The sequence below is a fragment of the Etheostoma cragini genome, chromosome 17 (assembly GCF_013103735.1).
Source record: "Etheostoma cragini isolate CJK2018 chromosome 17, CSU_Ecrag_1.0, whole genome shotgun sequence".
Classification (NCBI taxonomy): domain Eukaryota; kingdom Metazoa; phylum Chordata; class Actinopteri; order Perciformes; family Percidae; genus Etheostoma; species Etheostoma cragini.
The window spans coordinates 18874492-18900414 of record NC_048423.1 but is presented as its reverse complement, the minus strand read 5'-3'; the positions used below and the strand labels follow the sequence as shown (position 1 = coordinate 18900414).

The 25923-nt window shown below is 42.6% G+C and overlaps 4 protein-coding genes across 8 annotated transcripts; 3 read left to right on the top strand and 1 right to left on the bottom strand.

Moving 5' to 3' along the window:
- The first annotated feature begins 134 nt into the window (after positions 1–134).
- Positions 135–4079, top strand: sfxn4 (sideroflexin 4). Of its 2 annotated transcripts, none has more exons than XM_034898816.1 (14): positions 135–341; positions 461–526; positions 618–674; positions 772–798; positions 1522–1576; positions 1820–1845; positions 1929–1982; positions 2078–2140; positions 2226–2300; positions 2398–2488; positions 3133–3248; positions 3314–3399; positions 3476–3593; positions 3670–4079. In XM_034898816.1, the coding sequence occupies exons 1-14, from the start codon at positions 303–305 to the stop codon at positions 3745–3747; spliced, it is 951 nt and encodes a 316-aa protein (XP_034754707.1). In that variant the 5' UTR covers positions 135–302; the 3' UTR covers positions 3748–4079. The 2 variants fall into 2 exon arrangements, with proteins under 2 accessions (XP_034754707.1, XP_034754708.1); XM_034898817.1 differs by having other exon boundaries at positions 136–341; positions 2232–2300.
- A 959-nt stretch (positions 4080–5038) lies between these two features.
- dennd10 (DENN domain containing 10) lies at positions 5039–8308 on the bottom strand. The gene is made up of 10 exons (XM_034898814.1): positions 8065–8308; positions 7926–7980; positions 7388–7584; positions 7198–7277; positions 6955–7103; positions 6530–6641; positions 6322–6422; positions 6084–6191; positions 5884–5978; positions 5039–5794 (listed from the first exon to the last, which is right to left on the bottom strand). Exons 2-10 carry the CDS (start codon positions 7969–7971, stop codon positions 5627–5629), a joined length of 1056 nt encoding a protein of 351 aa, XP_034754705.1. The 5' UTR covers positions 7972–7980; positions 8065–8308; the 3' UTR covers positions 5039–5626.
- Positions 8309–10042: 1734 nt separating this feature from the next.
- On the top strand, positions 10043–19029 carry eif3s10 (eukaryotic translation initiation factor 3, subunit 10 (theta)). 4 transcript variants are annotated; one of them, XM_034898812.1, is made up of 24 exons: positions 10043–10296; positions 10823–11013; positions 11110–11246; positions 11446–11609; positions 12076–12275; positions 12600–12808; positions 12896–13067; positions 13248–13352; positions 13507–13605; positions 13707–13823; positions 13968–14153; positions 14348–14695; positions 14802–14906; positions 14982–15095; positions 15204–15326; positions 15584–15737; positions 16048–16229; positions 16758–16864; positions 16944–17154; positions 17215–17266; positions 17327–17392; positions 17524–17653; positions 17756–17907; positions 18169–19029. In XM_034898812.1, the coding sequence occupies exons 1-24, from the start codon at positions 10248–10250 to the stop codon at positions 18330–18332; spliced, it is 3537 nt and encodes a 1178-aa protein (XP_034754703.1). In that variant the 5' UTR covers positions 10043–10247; the 3' UTR covers positions 18333–19029. The 4 variants fall into 4 exon arrangements, with proteins under 4 accessions (XP_034754703.1, XP_034754700.1, XP_034754702.1 ...); XM_034898809.1 differs by having other exon boundaries at positions 17215–17392; XM_034898811.1 differs by having other exon boundaries at positions 16944–17266.
- Positions 19030–21167: 2138 nt separating this feature from the next.
- emx2 (empty spiracles homeobox 2) lies at positions 21168–25598 on the top strand. Its single transcript, XM_034898819.1, has 3 exons — positions 21168–21955; positions 23127–23311; positions 24616–25598. Exons 1-3 carry the CDS (start codon positions 21568–21570, stop codon positions 24781–24783), a joined length of 741 nt encoding a protein of 246 aa, XP_034754710.1. The 5' UTR covers positions 21168–21567; the 3' UTR covers positions 24784–25598.
- The last annotated feature ends 325 nt before the right edge of the window (positions 25599–25923 follow it).

The following is a 25923-nucleotide window of genomic DNA, read 5'->3' as shown; positions in this document are numbered from 1 at the left end:
TTGTTTTGTTTTTAAGCTAGCAAACCGTTATTGGGAAACTGCGTTATTTGTTAGCGTGAACACGGCCAAAAGACTGTCACAACTGCAACTCGGACACGACAGAAGTATAACCTCCAATATCTTCGATGTACCTGAATGTAGCACCAACCCGCCCACAACTGAACACGTGGTTGAAGGAGGAAGTAGTTTCTAAATCTGAACATGACCTCAAAAGCAGCAGATAGCTGCAGCTGGTGAAATGTGTACTGTAGTAATGTTGTAAGTTATTTATTGTATGAGAAGTAAATGTACTCGTTGCTCTAATGGATCCTAATCTGCTGTATTGGAAAAGCCAGGGACAGGTGACAACATGCAGAGCATCGTCTGTGTTTATTCATTCAGTTACAATGAAATCGGGTTTGCATCTTAGTTAATCTGAGCTTGTTGATACGTGTCGACCTGTTCCTTTCCTCTGTTGCAGTCTCTGTTCAGTCGGCTACAGATCTGGGTTAATCTTCTAGATCCAACTCACCTGCTCTCCTCTGATGTAAGAACCAGTCACTACGTTGATCTTATTCTGTGAGGGTGAGATGAGTAGAAAGTGAATGATGTTTAACTATTGATACTGCTTTCTTCAGGCTGAAATACAGGAGGCCCACAGTCTTCTTGGAGATGGAGAGAACCTAAATATAAAGGTCAGATTATTTTATATATATAAGACTATTACCTAGACAGTGGTCGGACAACTTTATGAACCAAGTTATTTAAATCAGTATGTTCTATTTCTTCCAGGATGGACAAGCAATGACCCTCTCACTTGTAAGTCTTACAAGAAACACAAAATCACTAATAACATAGAATTAGTGTCGGATTAAATCTAAGTTGACTTTTATATACAGCTGTGCGGCACGACTGTATGCTTATAAATTTACATACCCATGATAAAGAGGAATAAACAAAATCATCTTTTGAAAATTAATATTAATTGATACAAATCTGCCTGCCTCTATGGGAATTTAACATAGGGATTTGTACAATTATGCCACCTGTATTTTAAGGAAGAATATTTATTTATTTATTTACAATACATTATTCATTTACAAAGAAAATTGGTGTCCTTAAAGGTTAGATTTCTTCCTAATTCTTTCATTTAAGACATTAAAATCAATTTATGTCTGCCCCATAGACTGCATATAAAACTAGGTCTGCCCCTCTGCCAGTTTGATCTTGTTGTGTGGATGTGCTCGATGTTGTTTTGCCTCCAACGTTGCCTTCCAGGCAGCAGACCCTTCATGCCTGGAAGGAGATGTTGGGGGCAAAAACCACCCAACACCTGTGGATGTATGTCATCATTTTGACTTTTTGGAAAAAAACTCGTTGAGCTTTAAACATTTGTACAATCAAGAATTCCTTTCTAGCAATGTGTTTTATATCTTTGAATGTGTCCAGATGTTGTAGCCTCTGGAGGCTCTGGGGTCCAGATGTTGTGATTTGAAGATGCTTGTTTTGTGAGAAGTCTTGATGACTGCTCTGTCTTCACAGTCGTCTGTCCACGCTGATTCTGGTGCTGTTCTTCCACTAGTTTTCCGCCCAGCAGGTACATTAGAAACTTAAAAACTTCCATCGATAAGAATCTTCTCCGAATCTCATCCAAAAGAACTTAGTGCATTCGTATCATGCAAACATCAATAGATATTAAAACTGTTGTCATAGAAACTACAATATTTGATAGCAAATAAAGTTTTTTTAAGTTGCACATATACAGTGCCTCATGTTGTATCACTAAAAACTATTCATTTGAATAAGAGACGCTGATGCCCTTCTATCATTTTCTTTCTAGCATTTTTGCCAATATCAGCACCTGTGGTACGTTGTCATCCAGTAAATAAAATCTGACACTATGTCTTGATAATGGTTGTGCAACAAACAAACAAACATCTTTTTTCCAGGTGGTTGCCAGCTTTTTGCCCCACAGCAGTGTCAAACCCGCTCTGTTTTGGCAGGTATGAAGAATATTTATCATATTTCTAAAAGTACAGTATATTACAACACAATGTACATTAATAATAATAATAATAATAAAAATGCATTATTTCAGTTTTTGTTGCAGAGTTACACTGCCGGGTTTAACTATGCAAATAGAAATTCTTCATCAGAGAAGGTAATATGTAAATATGTATGAATCCTATATTAACCTTCATTCTGTCCTCCCTCTGTTTCTACTTCATCGTGTTTTTATCTCTCACCACCAGAGTAAGACGACGTCTTTGAAGCAGCTTCTGTTGATTGCCGGGGCAGTTTCCTATGCAACATGTGCGGGGGTGTGTGTAACCTGATTGTACCAGTGGCAAGTGTGCCATGTTGATTGTATTGTTTCCAGGACAACTTCTTAAAGCCTTTCTTTTGGGTCTGTTTCAGGCCCTTCCTCAAATTGTCATTAACCGTCTTGGTGTAAGAAGCACACCAATCCAGACCTTCTTTAGGTCGATATTCCCAATCCCACTGTCAGGTATGTATTTATCTCCGAAATGTTTTCATTAGAAAAAACAACCATCAGGGGGTGGTTGGCCCAGGCAGGGAGGCCGACTGAGGCCTGAGCGCGGGCTTAGCCCCAGTCTGCCATCCCTTCCTCTCACTGGATAATCCCCTGAAACTAAGGATCATATCTTTGATGTTGTAGAATGAGCCCTTCATATCAATCTGGGGAGGGGGTCCGCCATGTTGCACCGCCATGTTTTCTACAGCAGCCCAGAACAGACAAACCAAACAGTCGCTCTAGAGAAGGCACTTTTGCATTTTTATGTTACCTGAACACCCCCTAGGGCCTTGGTTCTACTACACGTTTGGAAAAGGAGGGGGGGGTAATCACTTTGTTGCAATTGGCAACCTTACCACTAGATGGCACTAAATAATAACACAATATCCTTTAAATACAGCATAAATCGTTTTGTCTCTTATAAGTCTGAATACTTTGTTTTTCATGTCAGGTAATAGATACTAGGTCCTTTTAAAAATTCACCCCAAGGTAGACACAAACTGCTACATAACATATTTAGCTTATTTTCCTTTTCTTTTGATTTAATATTAAGTCAGCTGGTGAGGATCCAGTAACAGGTAGAACTCTTTCAACTAACCTGTTGTGACTCTCTCCAGCGGCTCTGGCCGTCTTCAACGTGTTAATTGTCAGAAGTGAGGAGGCAGAAACGGGGATCCAGGTGTTTGACTCCAATGGAAATCCTGTCGGCTTTTCTAAAGCAGCGGGAGAAAAGGTAAAAAGAGAGAAGCAAATGAAAGTCTTGTCATCGACACCTTTCAGTAACTTCTTTTTGTTCAGGCTGTGAGAGAAACTGCTCTATCGAGAGCAGCCCTGTTTGGGACAACCGCCGCTGTTCCTAGTCTCCTGGTTCAGCTCTTGAAGAGGTCAGTGAACCTTGCGTTTAGTTCTATTTACCTGGACAAATCTTTCAGACTTTACCAAATAGATTTTTCAATTCAGAACAAGACTTTTCCAGAAGAACTCTCTGCTGGCCGCTCCTCTCCGTCACATTAGTGTTGCGTTTGTTCTGGGCTTGATGATCCCGGTCTCATTCAGTCTCTTTCCACCGCTGGGAACGGTAAGAGTCTCCATCCTCCTGTGCTGTAACCTGTTCCTTGTGATCAACTCCAGCTGACGTTGACTTTGTTTTACAGATAAAGAAGGAAAACGTGGAGGAGCAGCTGCAGGCTGCAGCAGATGGCAGACAGTTATACTACCATAGAGGACTCTGAGGAGCTGTTTCACGCAGCAGATACCAAATCCACCCAGCGGACGTTGCCATTACTGGATAGCATGACAATAAATGTCTTCGTTACCGTAACGCAGCTGGAAATGTGCAGCGCATGTAACGGACTCACAGATGAGATTCAGCTTTTTCTCCACAGTTTGACCTCAAACAAGCAGAAAGCTACTTTTTGATAGTAAATTTATTTAGTTGGAATATTATGTTTTCATCGATAGAAAGATTACATCAATTCATGAAAATACATTTAGTTTTTAAAGTTACATGAGCATTTATATGTATTGCACTCTGTGTCTTATCTGAAATACTGAGGCACAAAAACAGCCTTTTGGCAATGTGGTTGAAAATGCACTCACCTGTAAAACAACAGCTAATTATACATCAATAATGACAGTAAGATATAATGCAATGAAAAATCAATGTGGACATGGAAGCAACAGCTGTTCTTGGATCAGATGCAAATTAATAAGGAACAGCTACTTTTTCATCTTTTCTAAAACATTGTAAAAAGGTCTCATACAACACAACACAATTTGCTTGTATTTAAGTCATTAGTAAAATACAAAATGTGACATTGCTAAAAACATAAATAAACCCACACATTGTGCAATCTCTATTAGTTGTGATCTGATAACTACGAACAATGCAGTTTCTATCAAACTCAATAATAACCATCACTAGTTACATCTGAGCCATTTCAGTTGCAGCTACTGCATGCGTGTATGCATGTGTGTACACGCACGCACACGCACGTACGTACGTTCTGGACAATGGGGAGCTACAGTTTTTGGAGGTATATCTCCAAAAACTGTAGCTCCACATTATCCATAACTTATGATGTTAAAGGACAGCAAGTAAGAATAATCTTATGTTTTTCTTATTGTTGCCAAATCCCATTAAAAGACCAAAATCCACAGCAAGTTGGTCTGTTAGTTTAGACTACGCTTCTACTGTCTGTGGAAGAGCTCAAAGCCCACTGGTCACTACTGAAGACTCGAGTCATTAAAAACAAGCCACAAATGTATACTTTCATTAAAAACAAGGCAATTTTTTAAAATCAGCTGGGCACTGTCATAGTTAACAAACATTACTAAAATAGCAATAAATAGTCCATTTGTCTGTGGAGATTTATAGACATTTGGGGCTGGAGTAAGTATTTATGGCATTAGAACTGACTCCAAATGAACTACAGTACCCATGTTCATGGGACTGAAGGAATATGTCAAACTGCAATAGTGCATGTGACGAAAATGGACCTCAAAGGAATAAGATATATTATTGTTGGTTTTAGTCTTTTCATGGGATTATTTGGCAATGAATACACAATTCTGATTGGTCAATTAGGCCATTCTACAGCCTGTCATTTCTGGATAGCAGACAGCTGCTACAGACGCAGTCGAGATCATAGACTCTCCAGGGCCATTTTTAAATCAATAAAAATGTTTTAAATCAAAATTGTGGGTCAAAATTAGTAGTCTTGTAATAAGTGGGATAATGTAGAGTGAGCGGGTCAACTTTTACAGTTTAAACCCTTTCACGTTGGGTCCTGCATCACCCTGCCGGGCTTTACTTTGCAGTTTGGCCCGCTCGCTCTACATGATCCCTTCCATAGCCAAACCTGGGTTTATCCTGTCATGCTATAATGTAAAACATCCTGACGTCGCTTATGTCACATATGAGCACAACAGTGCTGGGGGCACCTTCCTACCTCACATGGAGATTACTGGGAGAACAATGGCTTGTGCACACACTAATGATAACAGTGAGAATGTGCAGAAGCCTTTCAGACAACAGTAATTATCCCAACAAACACAACAGCACGCCGCTGACCGTAACGTCATCCTGCAGCACGGTGTCTGGTAACAGGTCTATATCCGTAAGAGCTGCTCGGCAGCTGCCAAATGAAAGAGGAAGTTCTCCGTCGCCGGGGGGAAGTGACGCTGCTTTAAACCTTCCAATGTGATTTTAGAGTCTTCACACTCCTCAGCCAGGGCCACCAAGTTGGCAAGGATCTCTTTAGTCTTGAGAGAAATATCCTGTGAATTAATGAGTCACGTTAGAATCAGGACTACATTTCTTCCACCCGTGGACTGAATACAGAGGTGTGCTCTGAGGAAGTTCTCACCTTAATGACCTGGCTATCTGACCTCTCAGGATCCTCTGCAGACTGGACAATGAGATGGCCAATGTCCTTGTGCAACTTCCCCATAGCCATGGCCTCTGTGGTGAGACACCTAACATCAGTCTGAAGGAAATGCGGTCCTTCTCTCTCAACAATCAAAGCGCTCTTAGAAACATACTGCTTTCTTTTTGAACACACTGTACCTTTAGCACTCTGGGATACTGTGATGACACTGTCTGGGAGGTTCACGTACACATCAAACAAGTCGGATCTGTTGCTTACTTCCGGATCTACAAATCCTGCTACATATCCTGCGGGGAAAACGAACATATTGATGCATAAATAATTTAATTCCCCACCATGAGATGATGTGGAGATGGTGGCTGATCCCCAAGCGTGGGGAGGAGACATTAGAGTAAATAAAGCAGGAGGCAGCCTCACCAGGGCATTTCTTGAGATCCTCTAGCTCAGTATCAGTCAGGTGTACATACGGGTGCAGGATGGACCAGTCTTTCCTGTGCCATGTCAGGGTCGGGAGAACTCTGAGGGGAAACAGACAAAAAGTTACCCACGGATGATAATGTTCTCCACTACAAGGTGTTCGTTAAAGTTTCAAGCCAAATATGTTGAGCTAAAGTCCTGAATGCACCTTGTAAACTCCAACAGTGCTTCAATCCGAGGGTGATGGACAATGATCCTCTTCTTCAACATGAGAGCGGTATACAGGATGATGGTCTCCATACCAAACTGAGACACAACATCTGAGATAGAACGGAAACATGGACGTAAACTGGACCACCCACGGATGTAGATTGTGTTTCAAGTGATTTTTTATGAACCACAATCCATTGCAGTTGTGTTTTTCTGCTTTTCTTTTAGCATTAGATTCAAAATATCACCTTTATCATGCAAACAAGTGATAAAACACCTACATGACCTGCCTGTTGGCGCTGTTTATGTCAAGGCTGGCTTTTATTGTCTCACGAAAGACAAAATTGTCTTGGGTCAAAAGGAATAGCTGCATGAAAACCAGACATGTCCCCTGACCAAATAAAAGTTAGTGGTCCGTCTTACCTTTAACCGAACCCGCCAAGTACGCCTTCCGAACATCATAATCCTTAATTAGAAATGAGCCGTTTTCATCACTCTGGCAAATTCCTTTGGTGAGGACGGTGACATACGCCTCCATCATCCTCACTGGACTGCCATGTTTGGTGTACATCCTGGGTAATAAACAAATACACACCACTCAAATGAACAAGAAGAAGAAGAAAAGTACTCTTTAAGGAAAAGTGTCCAAACAGCTGAACACTGTACCTGCAGAGTATTCTACTAAGTGCAGCATACTTCTCAGGGTTGAAGTCTTTTGCTGTAACTACTATTGAAAAATGAGTGACCTTAAGAGGGAAAAAACAAAGACAAAACAAAACGCAGATATTAGAAATGCTTCACTCTCATTGTTCCTTGTCGGGGATTTTAGCGGCCGAAGAGTCTCTGGACGCCGTACCTTGTTTAGTGCTGTAGGTTCCTGCACCTCCGCTGTGGTAATGTAGTACCAGATGCGACAGAACTGACCAAACACAAAGGTGTGGAAATCCCGGCTGTCCTGTGTCAGACAGCACTTGCTGAGCAGGAGTGGCCTCAGGTCTGAGCCCACAGAGGGATAGCACCATACCCACAGTGTGTCTCCATTCACATCTTTCTCTGGGCAGAGGAAAAATAAAACCACAAATCAACATCATATATGAACCTTAACATCTTAGAAGATTGGGCAGACGTTATAAATCATATCAGACAGAGCTTCCTGAGACCAGATGTTTATCACATGGGGGTCCGTGTTACTGGGTGGTTTTAGGAACCAATCCATAACCAGGTACAGAGTCTTACATGCAGGAGTAATTAACCAATGAGGGACATGGAGTCCTGCTGATGAGACATTTGGGTCACACTGATGTCATGTGATTCTCCTACACGTACTGAGAAACCAACTTCGCTCGAAACCAACCGGAAAACCAACAAGAAACGACCTTTGAACTGAAACTTACCGATTAATCCGACGCTTAACATAAGCTGCGTTTCAGTTGCTGCCATATTCCATACCTGAAAGAGTTCAGAACCACAAGTTACCTGGAGAGAAAACACCAACCAGCTTCTTCTCTGGACAGTAATTCAACTGTGGAGTACCTTGATTGTTCCCGTTAGGTCCAAATAACAGAATGCAGATTCAATAAGAAAGTAAAACGTGTCAAAACTTATCAGGGGCCTGGGTGTGATTGATTTCCTTCTGCTGTCAACAGACCTCTCTCTCTGTCTCTCTGTCTCTCTCTCTCGCTCTCTCACTCTCTCTCTCTCGTTCTCTCACTCACTCTCTCTCGTTCTCTCTCTCTCTCTCTCTCGCTCTCTCTCTCTCTCTCTCTCCCTGCAAAATCGCTTCCTTTTTCCGGGACAGGAGGCTTGTGCGGGAGGAGACGCGCTGCAAACAACCAATCATAGCTGGTCATCGTCAGCGCCAATGGTGCGTTCATGATTCTTGAAATAATACGACATTATATATTCAGGACTTAAAAATCCTTCGGAAATGTAAATAAACGATGCTGCCTAAATTTCCATTTGGATCATTTACCTTTTCCAAATCAGCGGATAGCCTAAATGTGCGCTGATTACAATTAAATAATGATCTAACTTTAAATTGGTAATGTTGTAAACATTTCTCATTTGAATAGCACGCAGAGTTAAAAGTACAGATGTCCTGATCCTGTTTCTTTAAACCCGATGCTTTATATCAAATATTTGCTGAAACTGAGTCTATTCTGCACTTAACAAGTAACTTAAGAAGCAATGTGTAGATATAATAGAGATTTAACAAAAGTACTTGAACACGCCTTCAGTGGAGCGCACAATGAAATATTACACACCCAGAGCTGCCAGGTTTGTTGAAACTCCCCGATTGTAGGGTTCAGGAGGCTGTGGGGACGCTGTAATTCATTTCATCATGCTACAGTAGAACTATTTGTTAAAAAAACAATTAATATAGGATGAGACTATTCAGAACAGTTCCCAATATCTTATTTCCCACACTTTTTTTAATTTGATCTTTTTTGTTTAACACCCACGGTTACACATCAGTGAATTACAGACTATATGTAAGCACATACATGAAGAAGCCAATTCAGGATACTTCAACATATGAGCTCATAGAGAAGCTACAGAGAGTCAGTGGCTGGTGTAAAAGTATGTAACCATGTATAACTAACCATGTATATCCCACTGTGTCTGTCACACTCAGGGCTCTCTCACCACTCCCGCTTCATTAACTCTCTCTTACCTGATTTATTAATATGTTTTTGCTATATGAGATATATCTTTATACATTAAACTAGACATACTAGTTATATCCAATATTTAATAGGCTATATACATTGCCATCCAATGGTATACATACTATATCATATTATATCATTATGTTATTGTTGCAGTAGTAGAAGTAGTATATTAGTCCTTCTATTACAATACACCAATACGATATGTTATACCTTATACTACACTACTGGAATTTTAATAGGTTAAAATGTCTACTGGAATTTTAATAGGTTACAATGTCTTACGACATCTTGTACTGCATTATATTTCTGGTGTACGCTGTTTACGTAAAGCCCATTATACTATACCATTGCTATTAATCATGTCATAGCATGTTACTTCACCTCGTACCTGTTACTTTAATTTATCACTTACGTCACGTTACCTCGTAATGTCTTTAATTGCTCTAGAATAGTTCATTTACTTTTACTCTTTTACTAGATGTATATTCCTTTTATTTAATTTGATTTATTCCTTTTTATGTATTCATTTGTGTACTCCTCTATCTGGGCTCATCTCTGTCTTGGGCTGCTGCAACAACTTAATTTCCCCTCTGAGGAATATTTTATCTGCATTAAATAGATGCTTATGTTAATGATAATTTAGGGAGCTACACTTTTTAAATGTGTGTACAAACACATGCAGAATTACCCACAAAAAAAGTGATTTTTACAATTATAAATATACATATTAAGATTTGATCATACCTACAATAAAACAAAAACACTACATTGAAACCCTGAATACGGATACATTAATGTTAATCGCAATTTTGGGAGACAGAACTTAATTTCTTCGCTCTCAGTTGTTTACTTCACGGGGGTAGACACCGTGATAGGGGGATAGTATGTGACGCACCTGGCAACCCTAGCTAGGCCGCTCACGAGGTTCTTCCTTTCTCAGCCAGCACCGTTGCAGCGGTTGAGTGCGTGGCGTTGATGGACTGGTGAAATCTGTCAAAATTCACTCAAGGCAGCCAATTTGGGTTTCACTAGAACGGCACCAACATGCCGGCGTATTTTCAACGGCCAGAGAATGCTCTGAAACGAGCGAACGGTGAGTAGAAATACAACTTAATGATTCACATTTGTCAGACATTCATGCTAACTATGCTAACGTTAGCTAACTATGCTAACGTTAGCCTTCGAACGCACCGTTAGCCAGGCTAACTGCTACCTTGAATGGCGGGGGCGCTATATCGCCTTTTAACGGCTACGTTAGTATTAGCGTTAAGCTAACCGGCAGCTAGCCCGTTTAGTGATCTGACTATTTTCTAAATCGGTGATATTTCAGAAATGTAGCTTAGGTGGCTAGTAGATGACCGTTAACACTCGTATCAGGTTGAAAACGGTATTGACAATGCCTCTTAGCTGCTGTCAAATTGTTAGTGCTTTGTATTCTTAAAGCGTTTATGCTAATGTCACGTTAACCAAGCACAGTGGGCCTAACAATGTCAGACAGGTTTAGCTTACCACGGTTGTGGGCTTGGTGCGAGATGCTAAGGTTTAGTGATATGTGTACACGGCTACCATCAACATGTAATAGAGCTTATGTGTGTCTATTTCTTGGTGTGTTTACACAGAGTTTCTTGAGGTTGGCAAGAAGCAGCCAGCTTTGGATGTTTTGTACGATGTCATCAAGAGCAAGAAACATCGAACATGGCAGAAGATCCACGAGCCCATCATGCTCAAGTACCTGGAGCTCTGCGTGGATCTGCGCAAGAGCCACCTGGCCAAGGAGGGTCTCTACCAGTACAAGAACATCTGCCAGCAGGTGTGTGAGGAGAAATCTGTGATGTTTGTACAAACCCGGTAGTGGTTTTCATCAGTGTTTTTGGAGTCAAAGTGTAATTTCTCTCTTTGCTTTTAGGTTAATATCAAATCTCTGGAGGATGTGGTAAGGGCTTACCTGAAGCTGGCTGAGGAGAAGACTGAGACAGCCAAGGGTGAGTCCCAGCAGATGGTCCTGGACATCGAGGATCTGGACAACATCCAGACTCCTGAAAGGTGAGGATGCTTAAATGTTATGGATAAAATATTTTGTTGGATTTCCTTTTAATTTGATACAGAATCTAAACTGATGTCTTATTGTGGTCGGATGATTGTTTTACAGTATACTGCTGTCACAGCTGAGGGTGTAAGGTAATTAGCGTGTGCGTGATCATTTTAAGATGGATTATAAACATTGAGCTTGTTGTGATTTCAGTGTTCTCCTGAGTGCTGTGAGTGGAGAGGACACTCAGGATCGTACTGATCGCCTGCTGCTCACTCCCTGGGTCAAGTTCCTGTGGGAGTCCTACCGCCAGTGCCTGGACCTGCTGCGGAACAACTCCAAGGTGGAGCGCCTGTACCATGACATTGCCCAGCAAGGTAGTGACACACACACTGAAGACCATATATAAAAAGTTTTATATTCATTTCATTTACTGAGTGTGATATTTTTTAAGGCTGCATAAAAGTTACAATTTTTTTAAATATTTTGTCTGTTTTTATATAGGTAGATGTTACTGAATGATTCAGATGGTACAATACAAGGGCACAGAACATGGCAGTGGCACCATTTATACAATGATAAATTGTAATTTAGGGATGTAATGATGATAGTAATGAGGGAATCCATGTTTTTAGTTCCCATCATAAAATATACATTTAAAATTCAAATGTGAATATTGCGTTTATATTAACCTAATTTTTATAAGATTATACTATATTGCATCATTAAAGGAAAGTCACACAGAAAATAATTCAATAAATACAAACTCAGCCGTAAATTACAATTATCATTAAATGTTACATACTAAATGGTGTAAATAATATCTGGTCATCTTTTCTGCAGCATTTAAGTTCTGCCTTCAGTACACCCGTAAAGCCGAATTCCGCAAGCTGTGCGACAACCTGCGGATGCATCTGGGTCAGATCCAGCGCCACCACAACCAGAGCACCGCCATCAACCTGAACAACCCTGAAAGTCAGTCGATGCACCTGGAGACGCGTCTGGTGCAGCTGGACAGCGCCATTAGCATGGAGCTCTGGCAGGTCTGTGCACCTAACATTGAATTTCTCAAAGGACGATATCAAAATGCATTTGTCAATGTCAATTTTATTTCTATAGCACATTTAAAAACAACAGCAGTTGACCAAAGTGCTGAACAGGGTCATTTGTCTACTTACTAAAAATGTTTACATGTATAACCTTTTCATAAATGCTTTGGAAAGTAGTCAACAAATATAGTATATGACCTGTAGAACAATTAAACACCGGCTTAGTACTTGAATGTGCTCAAGTGTAATTAAATATGTGACACATGGTCAAAGTGAAGATGATGTTGCTAATACAGAACGCGGTTTGTCTTTTTACAGGAAGCATTCAAGGCGGTCGAAGACATCCATGGCCTGTTTGCTCTTTCTAAGAAGCCTCCCAAACCCCAGTTGATGGCCAACTACTACAACAAGGTTTCTACTGTGTTCTGGAAATCTGGCAATGCTCTGTTCCACGCCTGCACCCTCCACCGGCTCTATCACCTCTCAAGGGAGATGCGTAAGAATCTGACCCAAGATGAGATGCAGAGGTATGTTATTCATTATCTGAAGATAAATGCACACATTTTACTCTGATAATGACCAAATTGGTAATGGTGCTTACTTCTGATCTTCAGGATGTCCACCAGAGTCCTCCTGGCCACACTGTCCATTCCAATCACCCCCGAGCGCACTGACATTGCTCGGCTGCTGGACATGGATGGCATCATCGTAGAAAAACACCGCAGGCTGGCTACCCTCCTGGGCCTGCAGTCTCCACCAACCCGGCAGAGTCTCATCAATGATATGGTACATTATCTGCATAAGAAAGCTTTGTTAGGTTTCACCACTGCCAACTTTTATTAGTAAGCACGGCCTTTGTGAAGAGGCTCGCGTCCTTTTTTAGGAAAATTGGTATGGATTTTTTAACCTGATCTGTAAAAATTGTTAATTAATATCTGCTTTGACCAATTTATATTTATATTTTAGGTGAGATTTAACTTGCTGCAGTATGTTGTACCTGACATAAAAGAACTTTACAACTGGATTGAAGTAGACTTCCATCCTCTGAAGCTGTGCGGAAGAGTGACCAAGGTAAACGATCTGGGTGCAAACAGCTTGATAAAAGGAAAATATACAATTCATTGTTGTATGAGTTGCATTTTATGTAATGATTGATTGATTTATTGATCAATTAAGTAACTAGTCTTTTCTAAACCCAGTGTATGGTAACAAACTCTCCTACTAGGTGTTGAACTGGGTGAGAGACCAAGCTGAGAAGGAGGCTGATCTGCAGCAGTATGTCCCTCACTTGCAGAGTAATACCATCCTGAGACTCCTGCAACAGGTAATTCTCTTCAGTCTTTTTCATTCACCTGGAATGCTCTCCTAAATCATATCTACAGCGTTAAGGTTAGAAATCTCATTATTCTGCTTCCATCGTATTAGGTTGCACAAATCTATCAAAGCATTGAGTTCACCCGTCTGGCCTCCCTGGTTCCATTTGTGGATGCCTTCCAGCTGGAGCGCTCCATTGTAGATGCTGCGCGCCACTGTGATCTGCAGGTAAGGTCAAGATCAGGAGAAGTTGCATTGCTGTTACTCCTTAAAAAATAAACTACTGATAAACCAACAGAAGGGTTATTACAGTTAAGAGTGTTTATGCTACCGTTTTACACAACTTATCTAATATTTCTCTTTCCCCTGTAGGTCCGTATAGACCACACCTCTCGGACTCTGAGCTTTGGCTCTGACCTGAACTACTCGACCAAAGAGGATGCCCCCGTTGGTCCTTTCCTGCAGAACATGCCCTCAGAGCAGATACGGAACCAGCTGACTGCCATGTCGGCTTCCTTGGCCAAGGCCATCCAAGTCATCAGGCCTGCCTCCATCCTGGTGAGTTCCCTCAGCTCTCGTATATAGAGACGCACACACACCTGATCAGGAACAAGCATTAGCTTCTTACATAATCTTACACAATTCTAACAGACACATAAGAGGTGTCTCCAAGGAATATTAAGCTCCAGTACACTCTGCTTTATTCTTTAACTTAAACATTTAAAACTTTTGATGCGTTTGTCCCTTCTCAGCAAGAGCGTGAGGAGCAGAACCAGCTGGCCATCGCCGCCTATCTGAAAAATGCTCGCAAGGATCATCAGCGCATCCTGGCTCGTAGACAGACAATTGAGGAGCGTAAGGAGCGTCTGGAGAGCCTGAACATTCAGCGTGAGAAGGAGGAGCTGGAGCAGCGAGAAGCTGAGCTGCAGAAGGTACGCAAGGCTGAGGAGGAGCGTCTGCGTCTGGAGGCCAAAGAGAGGGAGAAGGAGCGCATCATGCAGGAGCATGAGCAGATCAAGAAAAAGACGGTCCGTGAACGTCTGGAGCAGATCAAGAAGACTGAACTTGGAGCCAAGGCTTTCAAGGATATTGATATTGAGGTAAATATTGATTGATTCATTTGGTTGAACTCCATATTGCAGAATTAGGTCATAGTAATATGAGGTTCAAAGGTGAGACTAACACATTTGGTTTTGTTTTGTACAGGACCTGGAAGAGCTGGATCCTGACTTCATCATGGCCAAACAGGTGGAGCAGCTAGAGAAGGAGAAGAAGGAACTCCAGGAGCGTCTGAAGAACCAGGAGAAGAAGGTAACTGGGTGATTCATTAATGAAAATATCAGTCAACTAGGTGTGAATTGGACACTAATCTTTCTTTCTCTCCAGATTGACTACTTTGAGAGGGCAAAACGTCTTGAGGAGATTCCTCTCATCAAAAAGGCTTACGAGGAGCAGCGCATCAAGGACATGGAACTATGGGAGCTCCAGGAGGAAGAGAGGGTACGTAAAAAAACCTAAAACTTGTGATTCAAAAATGACATGCCTACATGTGAAATTTAATAGACCCAGGTGAGTATCTAGAATGTAAGACTTTTCTTTTTGTTGTAGATCAGTAACATGAAAGTTGAACGGGAGAAGGCTCTGGAGCACAAGAAGCGGATGTTCAGGATGTTGGAGGACAAAGAAAACTTCTTGTCCAAAATCACCGCTGCTCGTAGCTTCATTTATGAGGTAAGATCATTTATTACTTCCATAAATGTAAGCTTTGGGGGGGGGGGGGGGGGGGGGGGGGGGGGGGGGGGGGGGGGGGGGGGGGTCGAACACAACAACAACAACTTGTGGGCATTATAATTAAAATGCAAATAAACTGAAGTGCCCCCTGCTGGTGCCGCTGTAATATTGCTGCACAGAGCCATGAGTGTTTCTGGGACGGAGTGGCAGAACAACTGTATAACTTGTGCTGTGGTTTTTCACTACTCTCTCTGAAGGAAAAACTGAAAGCTTTCCAGGAGCGCTTGGTGGAGGAGAGGAAGAAGCGCCTGGAAGAAAGGAAGAAGCAGCGCAAAGAGGACAGACGTAACGCTTTTTATCGTCAAAAAGAAGAAGATGCACAGCGTATCCATGAAGAGCAGCTCAAGAAAGGTAAACCTTACTGCACATGTGCACTGGTACAGTCCTGGTGAGAGGGTGGAGGAGGAAATTGTGGTGGAAAAGATGTTGGTTTTGGTTAAAGTGGTTGTTTTGAGGGACACTGTTACTACAGGGAGTTTTTCTTTGGCTGTGGTGACTTTTGCTTGGCGAGCAAAATTGGACATGACAAAGTTTCAGTCAGGAAAATGTTTTTCCAATCATGGCAACCACGTCACACCCTGCATTTTTTTCAGAGCATAATGCAGTAACTCTTACTCTTAAAGTTTGAACACCTGTTATATGTATGCTGCTTTTGTTACAGAGCGGGAGGACCGTGAACGCCTGGAACAAGAGCAGAGAGAGGAGGAGGAGAGGGAGTACCAGGAGCGTCTGCGCAAACTCGAGGAGCAGGAGCGGAAGCAGCGCGCTCGTCAACAGGAGATCGAGGAGCGAGAACGCCGCCGTGAGGAGGAGAAAAGAGTCCCCCCAGAGGAGAAAGTCAAGGTACAAATTAGCTTTTCTGTTTTTCTATCTGATGCTCTGAGCCAAACAGTCAGTTTCAAATATAAAGGGGTGGGAATCACAGGTAATTCATGCTAGAGTCCATCATGATACGACACCCAGCATAATTGTGATATTATGATGGCTAGAATAGTAAAAAGTCTAAATAAGGACTTTTTCAAAAATCTGTATATTAGCTTTCTTTTACTGGATTGTGAAGTGCCTTTTAATCATTCAAATGAGTAAAGGTCACACCTGTGTGTATAAATAAGTTAGTAGTGCCTATCTATCAGTAACACAATACAAGTTTAACACAATATTTAGTCATAACATTTTGTGAAAATTTTGCCATCCCTAATATAAAGGTGTAATGAAGGGAGCCCAAATATATTGAATTCAAGGACCGAGTGCAGCGATATGGACTACAGGCCATCATAACTGATATTACTCTACAGTGCCTTGTAGCAACAAGTTACATTAGTGATAACAATGTAATGGCACAATGTGTCTTGATGTGTTTTTCTCATACAGGACTGGGGTGAGAATGAGAAGCAGATAGAGAAGGAGGAAGGAGGAGGAGGATGGAGGAAGCGCACGGAGGGAGGCGAATCAGAGTGGCGTCGTTCTGTGCCTGACAAGTAGGTGTTGGTAACCCTATCTAGTCCTCCTTTTTAAAACCATAAGGGCCTACTCTAACAATACCTGTGCCTGCTCTAGGGAGTGGAGGCAGGAGGGCCGTGAGGATGACAAAGAGGAGCGCGAGAGAGAGGGGCCCTTCAGGCGAGGAGAAGGTTTCCGTAGGGGCGGAGACGACCGAGGCGCCCGTCGGGGCTTTGATGACGAAAAAGGCCCACGCCGTGGCGGGGATGAAGACCGTCCTCTACGCAGAGGGGTGGACGAGGACCGTGGTCCACGTAGAGGCTTTGATGATGACCGCGGCCCAAGGAGGGGTGGTGACGAAGACCGTGGCCCGAAGCGTGGCTTTGACGACGACCGCGGCTCCAGGCGTGGCTTTGATGACGACAGAGGTTCCCGTAGAGGCACGGACGACTCCTGGGGTCCCCGAAGAGGAGGAGATGATGACAGAGGTGGAAGGAGAGGCATGGATGATGGACCACGGCGTGCTGGCGAGGACCTCAAACCCTGGAAGCCGCTGGGCAGGCCTGGTAAGCCTGCAGCCGTTCAGCTTCAAATAAGTAGAGACATCTTCTAATTTACATGAATATTCCAACAGCTCAGCAACTCTGTGCTCACATGTAATGTCAAGCAGGAGGATGAGACAATGCTTATGTTGCAGGTGGTTGGCGTGAGCGAGAGAAGGCCCGAGAGGACAGCTGGGGTCCTCCCCGTGATGCCAGCGAGGAAAGAGATGATGCCGAAGGAGAGGGAAAATCCAAAGACAGCTTGAGAGACAGTCGTCCAGTCAGGTGGGCCTGATGGACTATGCCAAGAGTGCTGGTCTATTTATTTTTGTGATAAATGCAGAGGATATCAGTTATGTTAATCGGTGTCACTGTTTGTTTACACAGAGAGGAGTCTACTTGGAGGAGAGCAGGCGCAGAGGAAGGACGAAGCGCCTGGAGAGACTCCCGCAAAGAGGACACTGACCGAGACGATCGTCGTGGTGGCGAGCGCCGGGATGACCGTGAACAAAGACCCCCAGCCAGAGATCAGGATGAAGGTGAGCAGAGAGGGATTTAGAAAGTAACCTTCACATGCATATTGGGGTTAGAGTAGGTGTGTAAACTGTATTTAGCACTCTTGTCTAACAAAACAATTAGCTAGACTATAAGAAGGTGTTGTATTCTGCCAGCAGAGGTCGCTGTTTACCTTCTGTTACTGCAGGTGTCTTAAATGATAGCCACCGGGTTATACTCTTTGAACTAGTTATACTTGTGAAACCAGCATGTTCCTGCTTGACCATGTCTTAATGTTTCCTTAGGAGTTTGGCGTCGTGGAGGTGTGGAGAAGCTGGAGGAGAAGCCCGGCAGCCGCGATAGGGAGCCTGAGCCTGACGGAGAAAAGGGTTGGCGTTCTGACAAAGACAACCTTCGTCGCATCAAGAACGAAACCGATGATGATGGCTGGACCACTGTCCGCCGCTGAGCAGTAACCTCGGCATCCAATTGGCTCAGTTAATGAAGAGGTGGTTATGAAAAAATAATATTCAGTAGCCCGTCAGCCAGTAAGCCGCAGTGGTGAATTAATGGCCACACGCTTCTAATACTCATGCGTTATTCCTTTTGAAAGAAATATTTGTAGACCGTAGTTTTCCTGGGGATTTCTTTTCCCTTTTATCTTTATTTTGACTTTCAGCATTTTGAACCAGTCTCCTTACCACCCAAAAAACCATCAACAAATGAACTTGTGTGCATTTGGTCTCAACCCTCCCAAATGTAAACAAGACGGCCCTGAATGGTTATTTTACATGAAGTGAAACAGACTAAACTGAAAAACCAAATGTACCTGCTACATCTTTCAATACAAACTCACTGCATCACCAACGTCTCTTCTAATTTTTCATAGATATTATATTGTGCTACAAATCAACAACTCTTGTAATGACAATGACTAGGAATTTGTCATCTGCTAATGTGATCTATGCTATGTGATCTAATATTTCAGATGCTTCTTAACCTGTTAAAGAACTAGTGGAATTTCCATTATGGTGTGCATGCTTAGAGTATTCCATTGGTCTGGCTTGATATCCAGTGTGTGGCTCTTTCTTGCAGCAATCAATGCTGTTTAACCAGGTTGCATGTTTACAAATAAAGCCTTTATTAATAAAGATGTTTGCGCACCACCTAATTGTTTATTTGTCTCAAATGTTATGTCACCATTATAGAGTGCGGCACACCTAACAGTTTGTGGTTAGTGTACAAAAAAATCTTGAGACAGCAGCTCCCAACCTGGGGGTCAGAGGATAATCCATAAGTCCATAAACTATATATAAAGAGGGATAAACGGGTGGGGCGCCCAACGTACCCTTTTAACTTAAGATGTACACATATCTTCCAGTATCTGTGGCAGTCCATATGAATAAAGTTAAACCCTTTTTATGTACCTCTGACGAAAAAAATAGTGTAAAACTCCAAATTGTTGGGGACTCTATGGGTAGCATTAAAGAGTTTTGGTATTAGTTCCAGCTGCCTCAGTAAAAGCCAACCATTCTTCATCTTGTTGGGGACGTGCTGGATCTTTCTGCTTTCAAGGTCCACCAGAGCCCCACAGTGTTGGTGGCCCACCATGTTCCTACACCACCACTGTGTAACCACTAGAGGTCGGTAAAGCTCCGTTGAGGGGACCGACACGCTTCACCGTGAGAGCACGAGGAGCGTTAGTTTACCCACCGTGATCAGCAGCTAACTGTACAACTCAGGAGACAGCGGTCGGTATGGACTCACTCAGCAAACCAGTAACATCATGTTAGAAAAAATAAATCTCACACCTGATTAACTTCTTAATATTGGCTCTGATTGTTCCTTAACAAATGGCTTTGACTTCGGCTTACAATGACGATTTTACGATGTAGGCTACTATAAAAAATAATGAGGCTAGTAACGAGAATAACAGTAATACAGATAATATGTGTCATGTGTAAGACGAGTGATATTAGTTATTTATTAGGTGATGATACTAAATAGGCGTTACCGTAGGAAACTGGCTGAGCGAGTTTAAATAAAACGTATAAAACTGCCAACTCCAGATGATTCCTGATTAAAATTAAAACAATGTGTTGACACGTTTTCACCTTGTTAACTCAGGCGTGTTATGGGCTGTCCAGCTCGGCAAACCCAGCTCAGTGGGGTTTGTATTTTATTCTACACAGACCCTTAACCTCCCGCACAAATAAACCCAGCAGCTAGACCTGTCCATGAGCGTTGTATGGACAAGTCTATACAAGGATATTTCCTGGACTACAAGTTGGCGACAACAACAATATAATAATAATAGTAATAATAGTAATAATAATAATAATAATAATAATAATAATAATAATAATAATAATAATAATAATCTCACACTTTAATAAAATATTTACCATGCAGTCTCGTCTCTTAAATTTTCTATGATCTGATAACCTTATTTAAAATTTTCCATCAACACTCAAAAACATGCAAACAAAGAAAAACATAGAATTATATCAAAATAAAATGTAAAACCCGTGTACAGCATTATTCCTTTCCAGGGCTGCATGTCTGAGTTCTAAGCAGCCGCATGATGATTACCACGGTGAGATATCACTGGTATCATTTCTCTATGAAGGCCCTTGGTGCGCGGCCACGGCTACTGCTCTCAGTCACTGACACACACTCACACACACACACACACACACACAGTCACAGGTAGCTTGGGAAGGTGCTTTAGAGTTTTAGGATGTTCAGTGTTCACGCGGAGTCCAGCGTTGACAACAGAAGCTCTCCATCTATGGAGCTAAAGCTTGTTTGTGTGTCCGCTGGCTCCCAAACATCCCATCCAGCAGAAATTAAGAGTCTCCAATCTGAAAGTTATCCTAATAGAATCTGAAAAAAAAGGAAAATGAGCAGGGACGAAACAAGAACGGTTTCTGGACATGAATCCAGTTAGAAAACTAAAAACAGGAACACATTTGAGAAATAAACGAAGGCCAACTGATAGCCAATTAAGCTGGTGCTGCATTTTAATCACGCGCACAGCACTGACAATACACTTTAATGGAGCAACATTGTTGTGCATAATTAAACCAATAATCACTTGCTAGTAACACTAGGCGCACCCCACCTTTAAACATCAGTTTGGAGCTGCCATAGCCATTAAATGCAAATAAGCAGGCTACCTGGAGCTTTTTCTACTGGTTCAGATGAGTATGTTAAATGTCCTGGAGATATGTGCGCGTGGGTTTGTGTGTGTGTGTGCACGCGTGTGGGGGGGGGGAGAGCTCCTCTCTGGACGAATCCGTTCCGTGTTGCGCGTTCGAGTCCGCCTCTCCGCGCCCCTGCTTCCCATTGACGCACTTTTTAAGCGTCTTCCCCTTCTCCACCTTAAGGCGAGCAGCAGCAGCGACCAATCACCATGCCATTACAGCCTTCAGAGGAAGCTGTTTATGGGACTGCAGCGCTAATTAGGCTCATGAACTAACAAATCTGCCTGCACGAACCCGGCGAGGAAAACGATCACATCCATGGATTAGTCTGGGAGTAGCCGAGCACTTTTTATTTGGGCTTTCTCGACACTGCCGCCTTGTCCCAACTTATTTACTGCGCAGAAACTTTCCCCCTCTTTTCTTGGTTGTGGAGTATTTTTTAAGCGAGAGCACCAACGACAACTTGAACTTAAACTGGGGAACCTGGACTATCAGACCATGTTTCAACCTACACCCAAGAGGTGTTTTACTATAGAGTCTTTGGTGGCGAAGGATAATCCTGTACCGGTGTCCCGCACAGAGGAGCCCATCAGGCCAGCGGCTCTCAGCTATGCAAACTCCGGCCAGATCAACCCCTTCCTCAACGGCTTTCACTCTGGCGGCAGGGGCGTCTACTCGAACCCGGACTTGGTGTTCGCAGAGGCGGTCTCTCATCAGCAAAACTCCGCTGTCCCGGTGCATTCGGTGGCCCCGCCGCACGCTCTGGCTCACCCGCTTTCATCCTCACACAGTCCGCACCCTCTTTTTGCCAGCCAGCAAAGGGACCCGTCTACTTTCTACCCCTGGTTATTACACAGATATAGGTACTTGGGTCACAGATTTCAAGGTAAGTTATGGAAAATGATTTGTCTCTTTTACGCACCAAACATGCCGAGCGGCTGCAGCGTGGTTAGAGATGTGTCTGACAGCAGGATAAGCGCAAGGAATTAAAACCGGTGAAGCTGTATTGGAGCAGTTTTAATGCCCTTCACCTCCAATTATCAGGCCAAAATAGACACTTATTTAGTGGATTATTTCGCAGGAAAAAACTGTAATGAATTTCTTAATTTACAAAAAAAACTCGAGTAAAAAAAAAAAAAAAGGAATTGTTGCCTTGGCTTCTGTAGCTGTCTGCTGCCCGGAGTGTCTATTCAGGCTAAAAAAAGACCAGTAGAAATGTTGACATGTGTGTGTACACTGTGGGTCCTGCAGGTTATATTTAGCACTGGCTATATCATCTATATCCGTGCCTTAAAAACAAACCTGTTGGCTCTTGCTGCTCTGCATCGTATACAACTTAATTACCATTTAAATAAAACAAAATACATTTTTGTTTTAGAGGAGAAAAAATTAAAAAACAATTTAGGTGGTTAGTGGACTAGCCTTTTGCTCTTTTCTAGGGCTGACATGAGTGAAATGTCGGGTAGCCTAATTTAGATTGTAGCCTATTAACTAGGTTGACTTGTTAATAAGAAAATTCGTTCATTATTTTTGGCTTTCTTCGCTCATTTTATGGTATTTATATTTGTGATGATTAGTTTTCTTTTCTAAAAAATAAAATAAAATTCATCCCATTTTATAGGAATGCATTCAGAATTCATTTCTAAAATGTTTGTGGCTGCAGTTTATTTAGCCCTCTCCCTGCTGCGTCCATTCCACCTGATGTGATTGGGTGTTTGGAGCTAATTGAATTAAGCCGAGGATTCTACCTCTGCCTGGGTTGTGTGTTCTCTCCGGCATGCGGTGGTCTCAGTCTATCGGCAGTTATTTCAAATAAATACGGGTTCGATCATTTATTTTCCTTTATTGCCTTGGGCCCAGCTTCTCCTCAGACATTATTATTATTATAATTATTATTATGATTGTTGTTATTATCATGCCGTATTTCCCGGCTGCCCAGTAGCTACTACGGGTCCATATTGCTGTGCGCAGGCCTGCTGGTTGTTATGGAGATGTTAATATCTTCTAGAAGAAAAGAAAGGTCATGACGGATCCTCGTTTTCTGCTCGTTATTCCAGGTAACGAAACGAGTCCAGAGAGCTTCCTTTTGCACAACGCGCTGGCCAGAAAGCCCAAAAGAATCCGGACAGCGTTTTCACCCTCGCAACTCCTGCGGCTCGAGCACGCGTTCGAGAAAAACCATTACGTGGTGGGAGCAGAAAGAAAGCAGCTCGCCCACAGCCTTAGCCTCACAGAAACTCAGGTAAGAAACCCAATCATGTCCTCAACATCCAACTTCCCACCCCATCGCTGTCTTTCACCTGCAACGCGTGCATTTTATTTTGAAATGCTGCTGACTGCTCCTCGGTGCGTTGCGCCATGTTCTGGCTGTTGGAACAGGCGTGATGGCACGTTATAATCTTATTTTGTCAATGTATATTTATATAATATATATTGTAACGTGACACCGGGCGTCATGGAGCCTTTTTTTTTTAAATTAGACTGCTAAAAAAATGAATGCATCTTAAGTATGACAACAAAGAATAAACAATCATTTTAAAGAATCAGCTGTTTTTTCCACACCAGGGTCTGTAAATGCGTGTTGTCAATCGAAGACAGGGGCTTTCTGTTGGATCGAATCCACTCTCATTGTATAGGCCTAACCTCATTTTAGGAGGGGTTGGATTACTTTGTTTTGGGGGGGAGAATGTTGCCTTTCAAAATGGAGGGCAAATTAACCAGTTAACCATTTTATGGGATTGGCGATACAAAGAGCGAGGCGGGCTGCCATGTTAAGATGCTGTGTGAGCCCGTCAGCCGCTGTCTTTTGTCCGCTGTGTCTGCCCTGGACGGCGGGGCCTTTGGAGGGACTGAGGGGGAAAATGGACCGTCACCTGCTTTAATTGGCCCACTGAAGGCTCATTAAACGCACCTCAGTGGCCGTTTAAGAGCTAAAAGGACTGCAGTGACAAAGCAGGAGCGGACAACTTATCGATGTAGATGTTGTTAATTCCCCACGGCACCGCAGCGAAGGCCGCTAAAAGGACTGTGTGGAAATAGATGTTAAATAGGCTAGGTGACATGGATGTCACTCTTTTATTTCTTTTAACGTTTACTTGCTGGCAGAAATACTTAAAATGTGTGTGTGTGTGTGTGTGTGTGTGTATGGGGGGGGGGGGGGGGGGGGGGGGGGGGGGATTCTATGACCTAGCCTACGTTAGATGACGCATCCAAAGTTTTTTGTTTGTGAGTCCAAATGTGATTTAAATACTTCACTCGATTGATTCGAGTTAATATTACATATTAGACCAATAATTGTAATTTGAGGATTTGAATGCGTTTCGTGAGAATACACTTGATCTTTATTTAAGGTGGACGTTGTGATGCCCACTGCAGGACCCGGTTCACCTTCCTATCCCCGCTGTCCGCTTGTATTCAGCACTGCTACATAAACAGTGCGCCTTTTCTGCGTGGTTTTACGCACTGTTCAAACGCGGTTTATCTCATGAAACTGATCCCGTTTTTTTTTCTGTCTCTCTCTCCTTTCTCTTTTCTCCATCTATTCAGGTAAAAGTGTGGTTTCAGAACCGGAGGACGAAGTTCAAGCGGCAGAAGTTGGAGGAGGAGGGCTCGGAGTCTCAGCAGAAGAAGAAAGGATCGCATCATATAAACCGGTGGAGAATGGCGACGAAACAGGGGAGCCCGGAGGAGATCGATGTCACTTCGGACGATTAGAAATCCAACAGACTTGTTCCTAGCGCCAGAGTGAAGGAGACCATGGATACAGGAGGCCTGGAGAGACAGTGAGGGGTAAAAAGCCAATGTCACATTTCTGATCTCCGGAGATCGGCAGCTGAGGGTGAGAGAAACCCGACTGGTGGCACGGCTGTCACCGCGTGGGTCTGTCAGTCCACTCACCTGAACCCTTCCACGCACCAACCACCACCACTACAATCTCCCATCTACCACCTCGTTTTTTTCTCCAATTCATATTGGACGTTTGCACTTCAGAAGGTTTTTTTTTTTTTTTAAACAAACGAAAACGTTTCCACGTCAAGATACCAAAACACCAAACTGCTTTTGTAAAACTTGAATTGCATGGTATAGTTTTTTTCCCCTGCTAGTTGTTTTAATTTGACAAGTTTTACTCCAAAAAAAATATCCATTTCGTTTTTAACTCTATTTTCAAACAGAGATGTCGTGCTTCTTCCTTTTTACAAAGTGTGCAGTCTTTAATTAATGATTCTCGTGTAAAAGTGATTGTGAAAACATATGAAGTAGCGGTGCTGCGTTATAGTGTATTTTTTCTTTCAATTTTTTTTTAAGAAAATAGAACAAAAAAAATGATTTCGATTTACAAAAAAACCCCTTTCTAATCAGTAAATCCGAGCGTAAAGGGAAGGTATCAGGACATCCCTTTAACCTAAAGCTTTTACCAATGTGTCGCTGTGGCCCCACGCAGCCTGCTATCAGGACCCCCCCCCCCCCCCCCAGAGAAAGTTGCCACCAAGGATTAAATGCAAGCATTGAGAGTAAAAAAAAAAGAAGAAGCACTGAGCGTATTCCATGTACAGAAATGCTAAAAGTTAATGTTTCTGTTAAACCCTCTTTTACAGACTGTAAATAATGTTTGTGTTTGTGTTAAGTTTGCTACAATTTTAACACACATTATACTTCCAAGAAGTATGTAATTGTCAATATTTTGTCAATAAAGTTTTATCAATATGTTGCGCGCGGTAAACGTAAAGGCTTTTGATTATATAGAGCAGCTTGTCGTGTGTGCCATCACACAGACCCATTGGGATGGACGTGAGGCGTTAGGCTTTAACGTGAGAGAGAGAGAGAGAGAGAGAGAGAGAGAGAGAGAGAGAGAGA